We start from the raw sequence: 19,782 nt of genomic DNA on the forward strand, positions 1-19,782 counted from the left end.
TGTAATAGTCATACTACTTCTACAGCATAGTACTTTATATCTTTAGGGTGCTTTCCAGGTCTTCATTAATCTGTTAGAAACTTTATTTAATTGAAAATACTGGCTGGGGCTCCAAGAACAGCCCAGAGAGTAAAGCCTTTGAAAAGACATCTGATGGTTACCCTGACCCTGTGAGAAGGCCACACAGTCTGTTGTCCTGAGGTGGCAATGGAATGAGAGTTCTTAAAGGGGTTGAAAAGGCAACAACAAAAATGGAACCAGGTGAAACCTGCTTGCAAGCTCAGCCTGTGCTGACAGTACTGTTGGCACAATTAGCTGCAGAGTGGGGCTCCCTCATGCTCTGGTGCGTGCAGGACCCTCCGGGTTCCCTTTGCTGAGGTCACTGACCAGCTCATTTGTAAACAAGGGCCTCAGCATCTCCCTGCTTTTCCTCCGGTCATGTTTATAGAGCCAGAGCTCCCTCCTGTAAGCTGCTGTTCCCAGTAAAGGCTGAGGCTAGAGCCTCTCACAGGCCCACCTCCATCACTCTGCACATTACTCTCATTTGTCATTAGTATTTCTGTTAATTGGCCAAGTCTTACATAAAAAAAAACCCATAAAGACTGAACCAGAACTGCTTGTCCTGGTGATGGGTTGTGAGGAGAAAACCTCTATGTAAATTTCACCGAATTTGGGTCTTAAAATTAATTCTTTTTTCTTTTTAAGAAAGAAAGACAAAGAAATAAAAGGTAGTCATAGTGCTGACTCACATGATGACTAGCAGGACAGACTCCATATTCTTTCCCAGGGAGATTTCTTAGGTTAGTTCAAGTCTAGCAATGCAGGTACTAACTTGCCCACAGCTTCTCTCAGACATCATCCACGTCATATCTGGTGCTCTAACCACACCTGGAACTGGAAACAATGCAAGGCAACCAATTTAATGAGCTCTGTCTTCAGAGTGGATCAGGAAAAGAGCCTCTGAGGTTACTAGAAGGGTATGGCCTGCTCTGCAGGGCCTGGGGCTCAGCCAGGAATTGCACAACTCCTCTGCACCCACCCTCACGCTGAGGTTTGGCCTGTGCACATAATTACCTGCCAGACTGGTATGTCAGTCCCTGTGGGGACACAGCGACATGTGCATGTGCAAAAGAGCTGTGCAGCAGATGGTCTGAGGGGAATACAAGCCCTGGAAAACAGAGCAGGATGTATACAAGGAAAAGTTATCCAATGAGCAGGTTTTTGACTGGTAATTTGTTCAGATCCTGGGTGCCCTTGGAAGATTGAAGATTACTTGATTTCAAGACTGATTTGTTTCTTGAGGATGAGGTTTTGGCTACACTTCCCAAATGACCCGTGCAGCTTTAGATGTGCCAGACACTCACACTGCTGCTACACAGTCAAGGAGTGGTGCAGTGCTGTGTCCCTGGGCCAAGATCCTGAGCGGTCACAGAGCTCTGCTGTGTCAGGGAAGAGGGATCCCCCAGGGAAACAGCTCTCCAAAGCAACAGGCTGGGCACTGAGTGAAGACTGAAAAAATGCTGCTTAGACACTACTCTTGTTTTCTCTTTGCTCCCCCCCAGGGCTCCGAGGAGACCATCCGGGTGGTGTCGATGGACAAGGACTACCACGTGGAGTGCTACCACTGCGAGGTGAGCCCCGGGCTCTGCCCGCCCGCCCTCGGTAGGCTCTGCCTCTGGGGGGACCCTGACTCACCCCATGGTCTGCACTCGCTGGCTCTTGCACACCTGGGCAGGTAGGGCTGTGCCCCACAGCTTCTGGAGGAAGGCAAAAGGGTGAATGCTGCCCGGGCTGGAAGTGGTGCTGCCATTGCCAGTACTAAATTACTTTAGGAGGGTTTTTTCCCCAGTATATTAACTTCAAAGCTGGGCTAGGTTTGTTGGGTTGAATTTTCTCAATACTTCTGGATGGGCAGAGAGCAAAGAGTAGGTGCCAGTTCTCTTTTTCCTCATCTCTAGGTACAGTCTGTAGGGCTCTGATCTGAGGAGACTTGAATTTGCATTGGCTGTGCAGGGAAGGAGTCTCACTGGAAGGCTTTTCTAGGGGATCTGGATTTTCCATGCTGGATGAATATTGATTCTTTACTAGGAAATAGACAAGGATACCGCAGACTTTCTGTTGCTTTTTTGGGAGTAGTTTCTTATTGTGCAGAACATTTAAACATTTATTGCCACAGATCAAGTTGTGGAATTAATGCTCTTGCTTCAGAGAGGAGACCTGAGTTCATCCTTAGTCCTGCATCCAGGCTCATGAGAAGGGAAACAAACTCACTAAGTTGGGATCAACCAAAAACTTCCCTTTTGCCATAGATTTGGCACTCTGACATAGCACACAAATATCCAAACAGATCTTACCTGTTAGCACCAGGGGCAATAATGCAGCAGTGCTGCCTTCATGCACTGTTGCACAAAGGTTTTACAAAGAATCTTCTGACTAAGAGAGAAAGTAACAAAATTCAGGGCATCTTGAAATGCTATGTACCTAAATGTAAGGAAGGTCCCATCTCCTCAGCTATCTCCTTTCAACAGAGACACCTGATACTCCATCCATTTCTATTAATTTTTCAAGAGAAATTGGCACAGGAAACCGCAATATTTTGGAGAGCTGAACTTCCCTCCTCCTCCCCCCAACTATTGCTTTGTGCAGGCTTCACGTAAGATGACAGCTCCCTCCCCTGCTCTCTCAGGCTATTGACTTTATTCTGGAATGTCCCGCTGGGGGTTTATTTTCCGTTCTGTTTCATTATTCATTTCCCCATTCCCCTTCCCATTTGAGGCAAATCAAGCTGCCTCCACATCTGCCCAGAAAGGCAGAGGGCATTTACGTACAGAAATCAGGAGTTAGCCATGTGTCAGCAGGGATGGGTTACTGCCTGATGGTCTCAGATCAGGCTCTCTGTGTTCACTGCTGTCCCCAAATGCTGCTCAAAAGTGAGTGCCAGTGTTTTGAGGTGCATGCAGACCTTAGCAAAGGCTGCCATGACTTAGGCAGCCGCTTCTCATCTGCTGTTGATGTCACCTCACCTGCTGGCCATACACAGTCAGTGGTCAGGTTGGAAACTTTGCTGCTTTTCTGTGTCATCTCTTTCATGTACAACCATTTGACTTCTGTGGAAGAGTTCAAGCCCTTTTACAGATCACTGGAGCCCCATTCTGAAACTGGAATCCACTGACAAGGCAGGCTTTCTCCTTGCAGAAAGGGAATTCAGTTTTGGAGATGGAAAAAGATACAAACACTTGGCACATCTGTAGGGCATCTGAAATTGGTAAATTCTTATTTTAAATCTTGTATAAATTGCTATAAAATCATTATATAATATGTAACAACACACAGAAAATTGCCTTGGCAGATACTTTGATCAAGACCTCTCTAAACTAACACTCCAGTTTTAAAGCTTACTTTAAAACCCATTTTCAGTCTTATTTCAGTATTGTAAAATTCAAGGATTTACACTTGAGCTGTGAAAGCTGAAAAATTATACTTTGTGTTCAGTTAAAAGCTTTGCATTTGTTTTTAGTACTAAAATAACCTAAATGCCCAGTTTGATCAGGTTTTTTTTTCTTTCTTTCTATCATATGCACAGATACATATTTAGAATCTCTGGTTTCTCAGAACTGATCACAGTAATAATTTCTAAGTATTTAACATACTTGAAACATTAAATCTGAGCACCAAACTTCAATGATTTCCAAATGCCCTCAGAATTACAGTGATGGCAGCTGGAAATCAGGATGCTCTGTATTGCAGTATACATAACAGTCAGCAAGCAGGATTGCTGTTAGCTGCTTTTCTGTTTGTCTCTCTAGTTATGTGTCAGTCCCAGAGGTACCAGCATTTCCACTAAAGATGGACCACTGGGCCTTGAAGTCTTTAAATTCAGCTAATCCCAAATTAAAGACAGTGTAGCCCTGCTCCAGAAGGAAGATATGTCACCTCTCCCCCCTTTTTCCCTCTCCTCTTATTCTCTACTTATGCTCCCCCACATCTTGCTCACTGCATTGCTGCAGAATTAGCTCCTTCTCTGTTCAAGCCTCTTCCAGGTTGTATTTGCCAGGGTCAGCCCCTGGCCTGCTTTTTGGCTGATTTGCATCAGCATTTATTAGATGAAGAAGAGACCAGAATGGGAAACAGAGGTGAAAAAAAGGCTGGGCACTACTGTAGACTGTGCTGTTTGACTTCAGTAATGGCAGCATGAGATGGTCAGGGTGCACCTCCCAGGAGCTGTGGAGGCTGCTGGCTTTGGTGGCGGGGAGGGAGCTCTTGGGGTTGTGCAGGATAGACCAGCAGCGCTGTGAGAGGCCTGCCTGAGCCACTCACTGATCTGGGATGTCTCTCTTTCTTCCAGGACTGTGGCTTGCAGCTCAATGATGAAGAAGGCCATCGTTGTTACCCCCTAGAGGGCCACTTGCTCTGCCACAGCTGTCATATCAGGCGCCTTAATATCAAACTGCCATCACATCCACCTCCAAGCTACCCCATGCATGTCACAGAACTCTGAAAGATATTTTCATGATCAATAAGTAGTTTGAAAGAGAAGACAAAAATCTAAAAATTACTTCCGTGTTCCTTTAAAGATGAGGTTCCAGTAACAACCATCTAAACCACCTATTTATTTTTTGAATCAGAGGTGAGGGGTCCTTTTCTGATCTTGTACATATGCATTCTTTTATCTAGACATTTTCACTGAGACACCATCTACTTGAACAAATAATTCACCACTAAACTGTAACTGTAAATGGCAGCATTTCTAAAAACAATGGTACAAAGGGCTGTTCTGCACTTCCTACTCACTTCCTTTAGTGGAGATTTCACCCAAGTAAGGAGTGTAGAATTACTTTCCAAAAGTTAGCACCTTATCATATTGCAACAAGCATGATAAGATAAATGCTAGCATTTTAGCTAGTTTTGTTGAATTCTGGTCTTAGAGAATACTTAGATTCCAGAAGTAGGGAATAGGCAGCAAGCAGGTGTTTTAGCCAGGGCAGTTTTCAGCGAGCTTAAAAAGAAGGGTGTTCTGTGAAGAAGCGTCACGCCAGCTCTCCCTCCTACAGGATCCCACAGTCATCCAAAGACTAATTATTTAGCTTGTTCAAGAAATATGGCAAGCGTTTGATGTAAAACCCACGGTACAGAAGATTGTATCCAAGAGATTGGCACGTGCAGGGTCAGCAGTTGCAGCCCTCTGTAACTGCTGGGTGTGTAGCCGTGGCTTCAAAATGCATTCCTATCAACTGGACCATTTGGCACTTACTAAAGAATTCATCTTTCAAACCTGTTTTTTGTTTAATAGGGGTCTATGCAAAGGTACACTTGTCTTTATACTGCTTGTTGTATCCAAGACTTCATTTGTTACCAACTGCTTTATGATTGTATGTTGAGACATTATTAAAGAGAGGCACAGTGGTTTGGTATTACCTTTTCAGCTTTGTGTTCTTTTCGAGGTTACTTTTGAACTGATTATGGTGGTTGTCTTCATTGGAAAACAAAGTGCAGTTTAGCAGGAACAGTAATTTAGAGAGTCAGACCATTGAAACATCAGTATTTACAAGTATTAGCTGTACATAGAATGTACATGCTTTCATGTTTTGCATAAGTTTTTACAGTACCCTCAGACCTCTGGGGAGAAATATATGTCTTCCATATAGGAAGTTAGATGAATCTTTTTATGGTTTGTTTTCTACCATGTGCTGATGTTTTACATGCAAATCACACATCTGTATGTCAAAAAAATTCCTTGCACTCTCATGAGAATTGACCCAGCCTTCCTGAAGCTGCAATTTATCATTGCTGTCTTTAACTGTATTCAAAGTTACAATAAAATAAAATTCTTCAGCTCCAGAGAAAGTAGAAATACCAGACCGACTTCTTGGCATGTGTAAACTGGGACATTTCCATGCCAGTTCTCAGCACTTGAGAATCTGCCCGATCCATTCGGAAATGATCCCGTGTTAAATTCAGCATGCAGACTGATGGAATGACTTATTTGGCAACACCATTGCAGTTTAGTTTCTTATGCTCCATTGACTTTTTGAAAGCCATTTGTGGTGCTCTTGAAAAGCACAAAGAGCATCCAATGGCCACTAATTCGTAAGTGGAATAATTAACTCCCTTAACAGAACTTTTTGATAGTCTGGAATTTCATTATGGGGAAAGGTGGGGGGGTGGGAGAACAGGAAAAATTCCTGAGAACTATTTTTTTCTGTTAGTAAGGAACAAAAGGGACGCTTCCTGAGCTTCTGCCAGACTTCCATTGGCCTAGATTAACCTGTCGTACTGAATGCTCCTGGGCAAAGTAATTTTGTAGTTAATATATATCAGGTTATAATTAACATTTTTAGTGTGAATACCAGGATTTGAAGGAACTACAGTGCAATCAGTGCCCCATTTCTACACTGTGGTCCAGGAGGCCTGGCCTGAAAATAAGAGGCTGGGAGTGCACATGCACTTCTGCATTTGCAGACTCTCCCTCTGTGTCCATAGTCAGCAGTCCAGCCTCAGGAGGAAGTGGAACTACATGTGCCAGCAAATTTTGGAGAAAGGGGAAAAAAAGTCTTAAACTGGCTTGTATGACTAGGTCGATTCCTTTAGGTTATTACAAACATGGAAGGTGCCAGAGCTTCAGGATAAACTTTTAGCATCAGCTGCAGTGGAATGCTTTTTCCATTGCAGGAGGGTGCTTTGGAACACATTTTGGTTTGAGGCATTTTCACTTGCATGTATTTACAATATATGTTGAGGGCCCCAAATTAAGAAAAGATCATTAAAATACACAGAGAAGGTTTGGGTCTGTTCCTGGGAACAAATAACAGTTACTTGCTGAACTGGAAAAATGCTTTGCTCTACCAGTGGAGAAGCAAAACCTTGACACTGACAGTGGACAGAGCTGGAGGTGACTTACTCTGGCATTCAGCCCAGTCCTCTGCTAGCACCTTCCTGAACACTTTGCCTCTATCAGGGGCAGGTTTAAGTTTCCAACATACTTCCAAGGGACAGCACACTTTCAAACGTACATACCAAACCTTTTCTTCTTTTTTTTGAAAATGATCATCCTGTAGAACAGAATAATATTTAATTTCATTTCACGTGCTGATTTTTCAGTCTCTTGTAGTTCTGTGCAGTTCTGATCTATTAAGTGTCATCATGGCAAAAATTCTGAAAGGTAGTATGTCAATATAGAATAAGCAATTTGTTTAAAACCAGAAAGCAGCAGTTGTTGTTCTAGTATTTTCTATAGACAGATGCATTCCATTACTGTATTACGAAGTACAGCTTTGCTTTTCCAGCATTTACTATAAAAACTGGGGCTTGAGTGAAATTTGCCAGGCTGGGTTGGGTTTTTTTCCAAATCAAAGAGAAAAATAAAATCAAAATAATTATGTGCTGTACTCTAGTGCTAGTGACAGTTTCTGTGCATTTTACCTCCTGCCTGGGCAATTATGTAAATGAGAAATCTTGTTTTAATTATTTTCTTCTGGAATATTCTTATGTTAAATCAGTTCAACACCGATGAAAACTTCCTAAGTTCATCTTACAGTGCAATTGTTCTTCCGAAGCCTTTACTGTACTTTCAGAATATTTCCATCAAGTTACATCAGTTCTCATTTGCATCAGGCCTACACCTTGCTGTGCAGGCAGGGAATCTCCCCAAGCCCCTCCAGCACAAGCTGCTGTGGGCGGTGCAGGATCCCTCACCCACGGGAGGATGTGTTCCAAAGAAAGGACCAAAATAATCATTTGAAAACAAAAGAATGCACTCAGAGAATTGAGCTTACAGAGAGGGTTTGTTTGGGTTTCTTTCCTTTTCCTTTCACGTGTGTGCACGTGCGTGTATATATTTTGTAAGGTGGAGCTTCAGAAGGAAAACATGGTTAGAGGAGCTCTTTAAGACCAGAAATTCCAGAGTAGTAAAGTAAACCAAAGCTCTAAAGGAGACAAAAGCTGCTTTCTTGTGTTTCAAGAAAAGTTTAAAAGTTTGTGATTCATCCTGTAACTAATGCCGTAACTAGAGTATATAATTTGACTTAAATTAAGTTTTCATTTGAGAAATATTTTCATTTTCTTTAAAAGAATATAGTTTTCTTCCAAGAACTTGGACCAACGTTGATTTTTGTTTTGTAGGAAATATATGAATTCCCAGTTTGTATATCATGTAACTAGTTTACATGCTGAAAATATACATTAGTTAACTATTTTTGTGTATATATATCCTTGTAAAACCTTTCAATGTGCTTCTGTCTTTTAGTCTTTAGAATTACTTGTGGTTTTGTGTTTCAGTGTTTGATTCCCTTGATTGTTGAAGAAAAAAATTGGGAATGTAGATTTATTTATCTAAAGAAGAAGCTACTTGCTATCTTCTTAAGTTATTTAATATTAAAGTCAGAAGTTTCATTTAACCTTAGATGCTATAATCTGCTTTTTTCAATAAAGACATTTTGTAGTTATCTTTGGTTTTGTAGTTTGTTGCACATAAGTATTTTATTTTTTTTAAACTAGGTGGGCACTAAAGCAATTTTCAGGAACTTTTGTATTGCCTACAGAAATGCCTAACTGATATTAATTGATTACAGCTGCATTCATGAAAGATTTTGGTCCTCTAGTGCAAGTGTTACTAATTAAGGTCTAAAATATGCCCACAGCTAACGTTCTGCAGCTGCACTTAGAAAAGAATTTAGTCACTCTGGCACTTTTTAATTAAGCTTTAACCAGTCTGGCTAGCTCACATGTCGGACAGTCAGTATTGAGGAACACTTCCTTTTCAAAACTCCCATTATTTTTTGGAGTGTTCCACAACAGAAGTATTTGCCTGGGCTATGAACTTAGACAGCTTGAAGCACTTGGACCTTGGACTGGGGAGTTTTCTCTGTATTCTTGCTAAGTCACAGTAATCCAGAAACTGTGGCCAGAGCTCTGATAGGATCAAAGGGATGCATGTTTATCTATTTTGCCTTTCTGAAGCTTTTTGCCACTTTCCTGTCTCCAGTTTCATGGCACAGATGGGAGCTTGGTCACATTTACCTTCCTCACCCCGTGGTCCCTCAAGAGCAGCTGTGTCTGCTGGGCAGAATGTGCACTGGTGTCTCGTCTCCAGCTGGCATAGGGAGAGAGGACAACAGCCAGTTTCTTCCTTGTTTCCTCACATTCAGTGGCCTTGCTTTCCATTAGGCTGGTCATCTGCTCTCCTGGTGAATGTTCTTCCCTCCAGTGACTGGCAGGCATCAAGCACTCACAAGCTGCTATTTGGGTGTGCGGCCACCCTCCCATTGGAGGGGCCTCTGCAGCTCTGCCACCCTGGCCTGGCAAAGCCCAAATGACTTCACAGCTGGAAAAGAAACTTCCTGGAGGTTTTCCCACAATGGCTGTTTTGGCAAATTTTTCTTCTGCACAGTCAGAATGGAAAGAGTTACAAATGCCACAATTGTTTTAGGGACATAGTCTGCACTTTGGTGCTTTGAAACAGATGTACCATACTCCTGTAGGGCCTCCACATACATGCTGTTTTCTCATTATTTTTAAAAATTCATTCAAAATGAGCAATTCATGCCCTCCTTGAAGAAAAAAATAGGCACAAAGACTGGCCAACTCAAAGCATTTTAACAGGGCCTTACTACATGGGTGACACAAATGTACTTAATAAAAATCTAGGACATCTTAATGCAGCAAGAATTTACACCATCTCATAATCAGCCTGACTGAAAAGAACAGAGTACTTAAAAATCTTAACTGTTCCATGTGGGCCTCCGAGCAGAAAGCACGTACTGGACAAATGAGCATTCATTCATGGCAGGATGGGTGTGAGTTGGGCCCTGGCTCCCAGGAGAGCACCACCAAAGGCTGCACTGTGCTGGGGTCCCTGGCACTGTGCTGGGTCCCTGGCATGGCAGCCAAGCCACGGCCTGTGTGTTCTAACACTGTTGAATCCCATGGCTGCTAAACCTGGCATGCAGATGTTTTGGGGCTTTGCAAGCCCTGCCCTTCCACCTTACCAGACGTCCCCAGTGCTTGCAGCTACTGCACAGAACCAGGATTCTGCCAGGTCATCCCAGGACTGAGCCAGAGACATTTGGATAGTTATGGTAACTATTAGGAATGTGTGAACTAGGCTGGTGAGGCTGTCTTCAGCTCAAACTCTTTATTCAGCTTTTAGTTCCCCACAGTTCATAGACTCAGAATAAATGAGGCTGGACAAGATATCGTTTGATGCAACACCTCACCATCAACACACACACACACATGCTCAAAGCAAATATGTGTGTGTACATAAGTCATAGAATTGTTTAGGTTGGCAAAGAACTCTAAGATCATTTGAGTCCAACCATTAACACAGCCAAGGCCACCACTGACCCATGTCCCCGAATGCCACATCCACACATCCTTTATATCCGCCCAGGGAGAGCTATGCCAATGCTTGACTACCTGTTCTGTGAAGACATTTTCTGTAATATCCTGCCTAAACCTCGCTTGGCACAACTTGAGGCCGTTTCCTCTTGTCCTGTCCCTGTTCCCTGGGAGCAGAGCCCAACACCCCCCAGCTGCCCCCTCCTGTCAGGGAGTTGTGCAGAGCCACAAGGTCCCCCCTGAGCCTCCTTTGCTCCAGCCTGAGCCCCTTTCCCAGCTTCCTCAGCCACTACTGGTGCTCCAGCCCCTTCCCCAGCTCCATTCCCTTCCCTGGACACCCTCCAGCCCCTCCATGTCTTTCCTGTAGTGAGGGGCCCACAACTGGGCACAGCACTCAGCGTGTGGCCTCACCAGTGCCAAGTATAGGGTGACAATCACTTCCCTGGCCCTGATGCCCACCTGGGCTCATGTTCAGCCACAGTCACCAGCATCCCCAGGCCTTTCCCTGTGTGCAGATTTCCAGCCCCTCTGCCCCCCCCGTTGCACTGCAGGGGTGCTTGTGACCCAAGGACAGGACCCAGCATTTTACCTTGTTGACCCTCACACCGATGACCTCAGCCCATCCATCCACGCTGTCTTGAGCCCTCCGCAGAGCGTTCTACTCTCCAGTAGATCAACACTCCCACCCAACTTGATGTCATCATTGAATTTAGCTGAATTTGCTAAAACTATGATCCCAGTTGGTGCAACAGGCCTCATGCTTGGGGCAACTTGCAGATAAGGAAATTTGAAGGAGGACCTACTAAGCGAGGTCTGAAAATAGTGAGCAAGAGCTACTGGACATGGAGTAGGAGACATCAGTCTTCACTGGGTGTCTAAGCTGGCCATGAAATTGTCACCCTCTAAACAGAGGGCATTGGTTTCTGGAATAAATTGCAGGTCACTCCTTGGTCACCACCACTGGGCTCATCAGCAGCTGATTGATGTATTTTAAAAGCTATGGAGTTCACCATAACTTCTAATAAAACTCCAGAAGACAAAAAATATTTTCTTCCTGTTCAAAATTCATTTGAGATCCTATCCAAGTGCTCGATACAATTCCCACCATCTCTTAACACTTTGAGACAACAAACCTAAGTTCCCATGTTGTTTAAGAACACATATTAACAACTAGCTCATGTCTGCAGTACCTGCACTGTCCCTGTGCTGTCAGTTTCTGTCCCATCTGAAGACAATACACAACATTAGAAAGCATAAATCACTGTGCTCACACAAAGAGCATAGGAGAAGTACAGACTGAAAACTGTACAAAAAGTAAGAAACCATGAGGAGATCTGGTTTGCCAGAAGTGATGAAGTATCCAGCAACACATTTAAGAACAAATTCTTAAAGGTTTGCATCACAGCTGAAAAAAGAAATCCTCAAACCCCCTCATTTGTATGTACATGTCTGGGAAGTCATTGCCTCGAAGAACAAGGTCTGCTTTGGTTAGTCACAGTAATTCAAGTGGTTAAGTGGACTATCCAAAAACAACATGTTCATTAAAAATTTGGCACATTTAAACTATTGCCAACTGATCAGTTAATTACTGGCTGCTCTGACAAGGCAAATGAAAGCCAGAGACACCCTCAGTGCTTCTAGCACAGGAAGGGAACAGTGACACACACGGTTCCCAAACGGTGCCCGTGGGCCTGGCACTGCTGACCCTGGCACTGTGCTGGCTCGTGCTCTAAGGGCACTGGGACAGGAGAGAAAATCACGGTGTCAGACAGTGACTTTTACCATCTCAGTCCTGCGGCTGAAAGCTTTGTGAGTCAAATGCAACAAGGGAAATAGAGCAGTGATAAATTCTGCTGTGTGAGGGTCGGGTATTGTGGGGCTCTGGTCTCACCTCAGTGTCTTGACCTGAAGTTTCAAAGCTCACACACTGTGGATGGATACACAATGGAGTAGGGCAGAAAATTAAAGCAGCCTGTGTGGCAGAGTGCAGTGCCAAGGAGAGAATAACAATACTTATCTGCAGTGCCTGCAAGCTACATGTTTAACTGCACTTACCTGTGCCAGTGGAGATGGCTCCCTAAAATTTTTTCCACAGAGCTTCTTTGATGAGGCAAAAAAAGGGACCGGTGTCCTGCATCAGGCATTGCTGCCTGTCTTCCAAAAGGATGGTGCTGATGCTTGTCCACACATGCCTGTACCTGGGCTCACCTGGGAGTTCATCCTTTTTCTCACTTCTTCCTGTATCAGAAAAAGAATAGAAAAGAAAGAAAGCACCACAGCTTTCTACACCACTTATTTTCCATTCCTTATCTGGGCATTTCCCAGCAAGGGAGAAGAGGAAGCTGGCTGGGCACAAAGGTGGTGCTCTCAGCACAGTGTCACTGTCACATGTGAATCCTTTTGTAAAAATGGCAAGTCTTGGTCCAATAAACAATATGGTCACTTTAGACACATTCTGCTGCTTCTAGTGACATCTCATCTTTTGGAATAGTTCATTTGCTACCTACATTGCTCACCCATAAAAGCTATGGCTGCAGTTTATTTGGCTCATTGTTCTTTTATCACCCCAATATACTGCAGTTAATGGTGAAAGTGACAGACCATGTAGCTGTATTTAGATTTGCCTTTACTTTGCTGTAAATGTTATTTCATTCTCTCTTTAAAAGAAAATATTTGTAACCATTTTTTTTCAAAATTACTTACTCTCCTTGCAATCAGCTGCTAGCTGCTCTCCTACCCACAGCATATTTTCAAATCTCTAGATCAAAACTTATTTTTTAAAGCCAGAAACCCTATTTTTAAAATTAATACATGTACTGCCGGTTAATATATAACTGGCCAGTCATTTTCCAGAAGCCCCATCAGAATGGGGAAAAATTAACAAGAATGTCTGTATGGAAGAGTCCATGAATGCCTCTGAAATGGAGCAGAAGTCCTTAAAGAATGTGCCATTCAAACAATCAGAAAAGAAGGAAGGTGGAGCAAGACAAAGTTTTGATGTTTCTTGGATAAGGCCTTGAGCAACCTGATGTAGTAGGAGGTGTCCCTGCATAGGGCAGGGGTTTGGGACTTGATGACCTTTAGGGTCTATTCCAACCCCATACATTCTCTGACTCTCATTTTATTCTGCCTGCTAAACCAATGGCTCTGGCAGCTACCAGACAGTGCTTTGATAAAGCATGATGGATTTCATGGTATCATTTAACTAATTTTTTTTTTTTTTTTGCATATATCGCTATATCTTCAAAGGTGAAATATTTTGGTTTGCTGATGAGCCAAAAGATAGTGTGAAGTTAGGCACCTACTGCACTGCAGTCAGTAATTTCCATATCACCTTTCCCAAAAGTTTTATTGCATTATTGGCACCCAGGTCCAAGGATCTCCTGCAGCAGGAATTTGCTTGGAGGCGTAGCAGGCACAGTTAGGGAGGACAAAGGAGGAGGTACCAAAGGCTGTTGTTTCCCTTGAGCTGGATCTTCAATTGCAGCCTGGTGTCTGAATTTGCAGCCCCAAAGAGAGCAGCACTCTTTGTAGAGAGGTTGCTGCAGAGACTCAGCAGTGCTCCCATGTGACACAGGGGGGACGAGGTGAGCCCAGCTGTGGGTAATGTGCCAGCTGCCCCCCTGTTTGTGAGGAACAGCAAAGCTCTCCTGCTGAGGTGCATGAGCAGTCTCTGCGTGCTTTGTCCAAAATCTCGGCAGTTTACTATCACTGCATGTTGTCCTTTGTATCTGCTCATGAAGAGGGCAAAGGTTTTGTTTGTCCTTACAGCACCTCCCACCTCAAAAAAGCCCCAATCTCATATATATGAACTCACTGTAAATACTGTACTCAATATATACCACTAAAAAATCCACATGTAGAGGTGTAAGTGGGCTGAAGGGCTGTTGTGTGCAAAGTTCTCCTTTTAGAGGGAAGCAGGTCACATCAGATTCACTGACGAAGTGTTACAGAGTATTTTACGTTTCCCAATATTACTCATTAGAGGCAGGAGGTAACACCACTTACATGTACACAAGCACATTTCCTCTCATTATGTGACAGTAGTTACTCCTCACTCCCTTTCCAGCTGAAGCGTATCAAATGTCCTGTTTTACTGGGAGGAAATTCTCCCTGAGTTGCAGATCCACACCCAAGGACAGGCAGCAGAAGCAATGGTCACTGTGCCCGTGGCAGGGCATGGCCTGCAGCCAGGCTGTGGCCAAAGATGGGGACCAGGCTGCGGTCCTGCTTTGGGGGTTGTGTCTTGATGCTGCCCCACAGCTGTAGATGCTGAAGAGGCTAGCAGAGAAATTTCCCACCTTTTGCAGTCTCCTGTGAAAGTCTCCGTTCTCACGCAAACTAGCTGAGAGATGGTTTGCTATTTTGTAAACTATTTGCAGGTGCTGGGTGTTGTGAGAATACAGTGGATATTGTTTTAGTTCATTGAGAATAATATTTTGAGAATGAGAACTATTTCTCTCAACCAACCATTTTGGTGGGAGGTTGATCAATAGGCCAATCATGTCATTTCTCTATTGCGAATCGTGCTATAAAAGGACAGGTTTTTGGCATTAAAGGGTCGGCCTCAACCATCTTCTCTGACCTGAATTCGTGTTGTTCTTCGCGCCGTCCCTGCGGACAACAGCGATACACAGCCTCCCCCAACAAAGCGCAGGCCTGCGAGCACAGCAAGATGAACCTTCCTGGGGTTTGCTGTGTTTGAGTCCCAGGTGGAAGAAAAAAGCTGCAGCATGTAGAACTAAAGTAAAGGTGAACAAAGGGTGGGAGAGCCAGAGGTGACCCAGCCAGGGGCTGGTTTGAAGAGCAGTTGGTTGTTGGTCAGCCTCCTGCATGGTGCCAAGTGCACCAACTTTAAAGGACATGGGAATGTCACCAGAGGACCTTTTCCAGCAGAAATACCAAAGTTATTTCAAAGCAGATACTCTTGAGGAGCATCCTCTGTCCTCCCCAGTGCTTCCTGGTGTGCCCAGCAGAGCCAGCTAACAAGTGAGCCCTAGAAAGGCAAGCACTAGAACAGCACCTCCAGTTCCTTTCCTCCTCTGGCAAAGTGGCTGCTGGAAGCTGAGGACCAGCAGAAGAACTCATCAAGCCCCCCATGCTGTGTAAGGAACCCCCAGAGTCCTAACAGCTCTTCTGTGTTCCTGCCTGGAAGAGATCAGCAATGGTTATCTGGGACACCGTGGAGGAGACCCTCCTGCCGTGCCTGCTACTGTAAACTGCAGTGAACTCCACTGAGTCCCACTGCAGCAAGGCCAGGTTTAACTGTTCAGCTAACTCTCTGTTTTTTTCATTTTTTGATAATAGAAGCTTCTGGAAGTCACTAAAAATAAGTTTGTTTGGGTTTTTAAGCCTGATTCAGATTTGTGTCATCTTTCAGGATGGCCCTTCCCCATTGCGCCTGCTTGACAACAGATTTGTCAGTCATTAAGAATGCTCTGTATGCACAGAAATATCTCGGGTTATTTTTCCCATAATCAAAAGAAAACAAATCCCAGAGCAGCCCTGGCAGGCCACTTCCGGCCGGCCCTGCTGCCCCCCCAGAGACACATCAGGCTCAGCTGCTGCCTTCAGAGGGCAAACAAGAGAGTTTGCTTCCAGTATAAAATTAGACACTGAAACAAACTGACTTTTTTCCTCCCCCTAAAAAAAGCCCCGAGCTCTAGCCCAGCTACTTCTCCATTGAGGATATTCCAGGACAGTAATTTAGATGTATATGAGTGCTTGGGCTGGATAAGGCAGCACAGAGGTTCTCTCCTCGCTCTGCTCCGCTCTCAGTGCTGGCTGGTGTTCCCTAGCCAGAGCCGGGAGCTCCCAGCCCTCTGTGAGCAGTGGTGACCCAGCTCAGCCCAGCTCTCAGCTTCCAGGGTTCCCTCTCCCACTGCCTGCTTCTGCTTACTGGCTTGCCCCTAAAAGGCCCTTCCTGATTATAGAGGATTGGCATTTAGAAGGAACTGCAGTTATTTACCTCATTATCCTCCTTTAAATCCCTCCCTAATACCTTCATCTGCTGTTATGGTTAAATGAATTTTGCCAATTAGAGATGGTAACGTGCTATGGCTATGACCTGTATCTATCTATCCTGCCCAAATTTGGACAGTAAGTTTCTGAGGGAAAAAAACTGTTTTTAATTACAAGAAAGACAGTCTTGAAACGCTACAAGTTTACATGTAAACGCCAGCAAATCTTTCAGTATTGCCAAAATTTTGGCCTAATGTAATAGCAATTCTTCTATAGGAAGAATTTTTATATCTAGCACTGAAAGCTGGCCTTATCAAAAACAAAAAATAAAATGAAAAAAATAATCTATCACAGCCAACCTTAGCAGTACCATTCCCGCAGTGGGTTTATGTTGCTACGTATAAATTAAAGAGATTCCATAAGCAGTTTGCAATAATTTACTCAATTAGTCTTTTGTTTTCCCTGTCCATTTTATGTAACATTGGTGAGAAAACTGCTGGCTGCTATCTAGAATTGTTGACGAAAGCTTCTGGAATGCTTTGCATTCTTGTGATGGGGACCTTAGCAGAGACCACTGTCGGCACTCTGAGTCTTGGGTCTACAAGGTCAGATGAGTCACTGCAGCGTCTCCTTTTCACGTCTGATCAACTGTGCAAAATCCTGGGGACAAATACTCCTGCACATTACTCTTATGTCCTGGGGATCTTCATTCAAAACCATTCAGAGAAAACAAGCATGAAACAAGGCTGTGAAGTGACATCATTTAAGAATTTCAGCAGAGTTACAAAAAACATCTGGGGGCCTAAACCAACCTTTTGCTACCCACATATAGCACCCAGCACAATGGAGACCTAGTGTATTATTGTGGCCCTAGACTTAGTGGCTTAATAAAAAATTTCAGCAGACCTGCTAATTCAGTAGGTGTCTCACCTTATGCATTTACAGCAGCTTTGAACATCCCAAGACCTTTAATCCTCATCTAGGCCTCTTCCCTCAAAAATATGTATCATCACACTGGAAGTGCCACCAAGGAAATGCAAAAGAAATGTTCTGTATCATCACATTTTTTTGGTGTGGAGTTGCACAAATTTCATCCCAGAGAGCTCTGGAAAATAAGAAAATTACAGTAGCTTCAATCACTGCAAAATATTCAGAAGGTGAAGCTCAAACACATAAAGGATTCCAGTTGTGAAAGGTTTTTCACTGCTGTTCACTGTGAAGAAATAACCAGAGGCACCACTGAGCCTCGTCAAACCCCTGCTGCATCAGCCTTTATGCATGTAGGATTCCACAAACCACTACACTGGGATTTTATACTCATGTTTAAGCCAAAACCTAGTTCTTGTTCTTTGCTAATGAGAGGGGAAGGGCATGGGCAGGGAAATGTACAGAGACTAGAGCATGGCAGAGAAAAGAGCAAGGAGAGAAGACAGTGCTGCAAGGAAAACAACTGCCTGCCTTCCATTCGGAGACAAATTTTTTCTCTGGGCTGGGCTTCATGAAAAACAGCCGCTGAGCATGGCTCCTGGGGGAATGTGTTGGCCTTGGCAAAGCTACTCAGCCTGGGGGCACAGGTCTTGGAACAACTTCATCCTCCCAAAGCTTGGTCCAAGAGTAAAGCTTGGTGCAGCTCCCCACCTCTCAGGACGCCTGAGGATCCCAAGAAGTCAGGGGCAGACCCACCGCCCTATGTCTCCTGGTAGAGTGGACGCCCCCCTCCTGACTGTCCTCGTGTCCCATGAGGAGCACCGTGTGGCCTCCAAATAGCAGGAGCATTTGGAGAGATCTGGACCAGGTATTACACATGCAGACTCTCCCTTTAATGTTCATATCCGGGCCTCTAAACAAAAAGCAGCAATGCCACACAACTGTAGCAATCACAGCCCAGTCACCAGCAACACTTGTGTGGTGAGCTGCATGCCTACCTCAGCTCCACAGATAGAAGTGTCTGCAGCCAGTGACAAGCTTATACAATTAAAATGCCTTCATTTCTTGATTTCTTAACTTTCAAAAAGATGATACTGAAGAAGAGGTGTGAAAACAGAGAAGCCTTTCCAGTTGAGAATGGCCGACTTCCCAACTTTTAAAGTACTTGTGTACAGGACACTGCAGAATGTCATACAGCCACCTAGTGCTGGAAAAAAATCACTTCTCCACATCTGGGACTGTCCTCTGCAGTCCCACAAGTGCAGTTGAGACCAAGTGTCCAGCAAGGAGGAACAAAAGCCAAGTCTCTGCAAAAGTCATGACTGCACTTCCAGTTATGGGCAGCAGCAAGTCTGAGAACGAAACGGCCGATGAACTGCACACAGGAAGCATGCTTTTATCCCGATAAAGACAAGGAAAGACATCCCACAGACAACATGACTGTGGCTTCTCCAGTGGCTGTTATCTTCAGCACATCTCCTCAGTACTCTGGGTTAGGCTGAGTAGCAGGCAGATCTGCTTATTTTCAAGGGTACCCAAGCTGCCCACCCCACTGCTGGCCCTCCCAGCTCTGTCTCACCAAACATGTTGATCTCTTCTCTTCCTAACAGGGAACTACCAAGATTTGCTTCGGTCAAACCCATCTAATTTCACAGAAATTCCTTGCCATGATATGGCCAAGACTTCCTGTCCTCATATCTAATGATGGCTAAAAAATGAAAGCACAATATGCTCCTTCCAAGTTACTTGCTCCTATGTTCACCTCCTCCCATGGGGTGGCACAGGCAGTCATGCAGCTGTGCAGTGGAGCAGATCAGGGAACCAATCTGGGTTAAAACTCTTCCAGCAAAGGAACAAAGAAAGACAGGAAAAAAAGTTTTCATCCAGCCAGATCTGTTACCTGGGTCCTGTTCACCACATGGGGGAACAGATGCTCGTGCCAGCAGGAGACTGGGGCAGCACCGGCACCTGATGTGTTTGGCAAACTACAGCCCCAGTCATCATCTCTGCCCCCACCACGGCCAGAAACAGCCAGCAGAAGTCTGGAATATGCCCTGTGATGCCTCCACTAAGGCATAACCCTGATTAAAGTCAGTTTAGTTACTTAAACCTTTCTTTAAAGCCTGTGTTTTTCCATAGCTTGTAGACTAGTTCCCTGGAAGATGGTAGAGCTAACTCCACTCAGGATGCATGCCATTTGAATGCCAGTTTGGAATATCCAACTTTATTGGGGTTTTTTCCCCTTAGAATTTGAAAATATTCTGCCATGCAGCTAGCTAACCAGGTCTTAGAGGGATATGATTTCTTGTTCTCTTGCTTACAAGGGAAACTTGAAACAAATTAAAATTATACTGGCCTCGTACTAAAGGTCAGCGTTGTGGGGAGAGATGACTTGTTCGGAATTCAGTCAGGAAGTTTAACACAAATAATCCAGCTTGAAGTTCTGTGAGAACAAGTCCCAGCCAACAAAAAAAAAAAAGGAGTGCTGATAGAACTAATTTAAGTACTAAATCTCTGTTTCCAAGCATTTTTTCCACTGATAAGCCCAGAGGCTTTTAA

At 44.2% G+C, this 19,782-nt stretch overlaps 1 protein-coding gene and 1 long non-coding RNA gene across 8 annotated transcripts in view; one reads left to right on the forward strand and one right to left on the reverse strand.

Moving 5' to 3' along the window:
* LOC125332100 (WT1 interacting protein) overlaps positions 1 to 8,441 on the forward strand; it is an 84,567-nt gene extending 76,126 nt beyond the window's left edge. For all 4 annotated transcript variants that reach the window (XM_048316719.1, XM_048316721.1, XM_048316722.1 and 1 more), the window contains 2 exons: positions 1,563 to 1,631; positions 4,346 to 8,441. In XM_048316719.1, coding sequence (XP_048172676.1) covers positions 1,563 to 1,631; positions 4,346 to 4,498 — 222 coding nt within the window. In that variant the 3' untranslated portion in view covers positions 4,499 to 8,441. The remainder of the gene's footprint in view (positions 1 to 1,562; positions 1,632 to 4,345) is intronic.
* LOC125332103 overlaps positions 1 to 19,782 on the reverse strand; it is a 51,010-nt gene that overhangs the window by 10,745 nt on the left and 20,483 nt on the right. For 3 of the 4 annotated variants that reach the window (XR_007206359.1, XR_007206362.1, XR_007206360.1), the window contains 3 exons: positions 17,227 to 17,401; positions 12,391 to 12,573; positions 750 to 4,494 (listed from right to left, as the gene is read on the reverse strand). This is a non-coding gene — a long non-coding RNA (uncharacterized LOC125332103). The remainder of the gene's footprint in view (positions 1 to 749; positions 4,495 to 12,390; positions 12,574 to 17,226; positions 17,402 to 19,782) is intronic. The other variant, XR_007206361.1, reaches the window with a different exon arrangement.

This window comes from Corvus hawaiiensis, chromosome 12, assembly GCF_020740725.1.
Source record: "Corvus hawaiiensis isolate bCorHaw1 chromosome 12, bCorHaw1.pri.cur, whole genome shotgun sequence".
Classification (NCBI taxonomy): domain Eukaryota; kingdom Metazoa; phylum Chordata; class Aves; order Passeriformes; family Corvidae; genus Corvus; species Corvus hawaiiensis.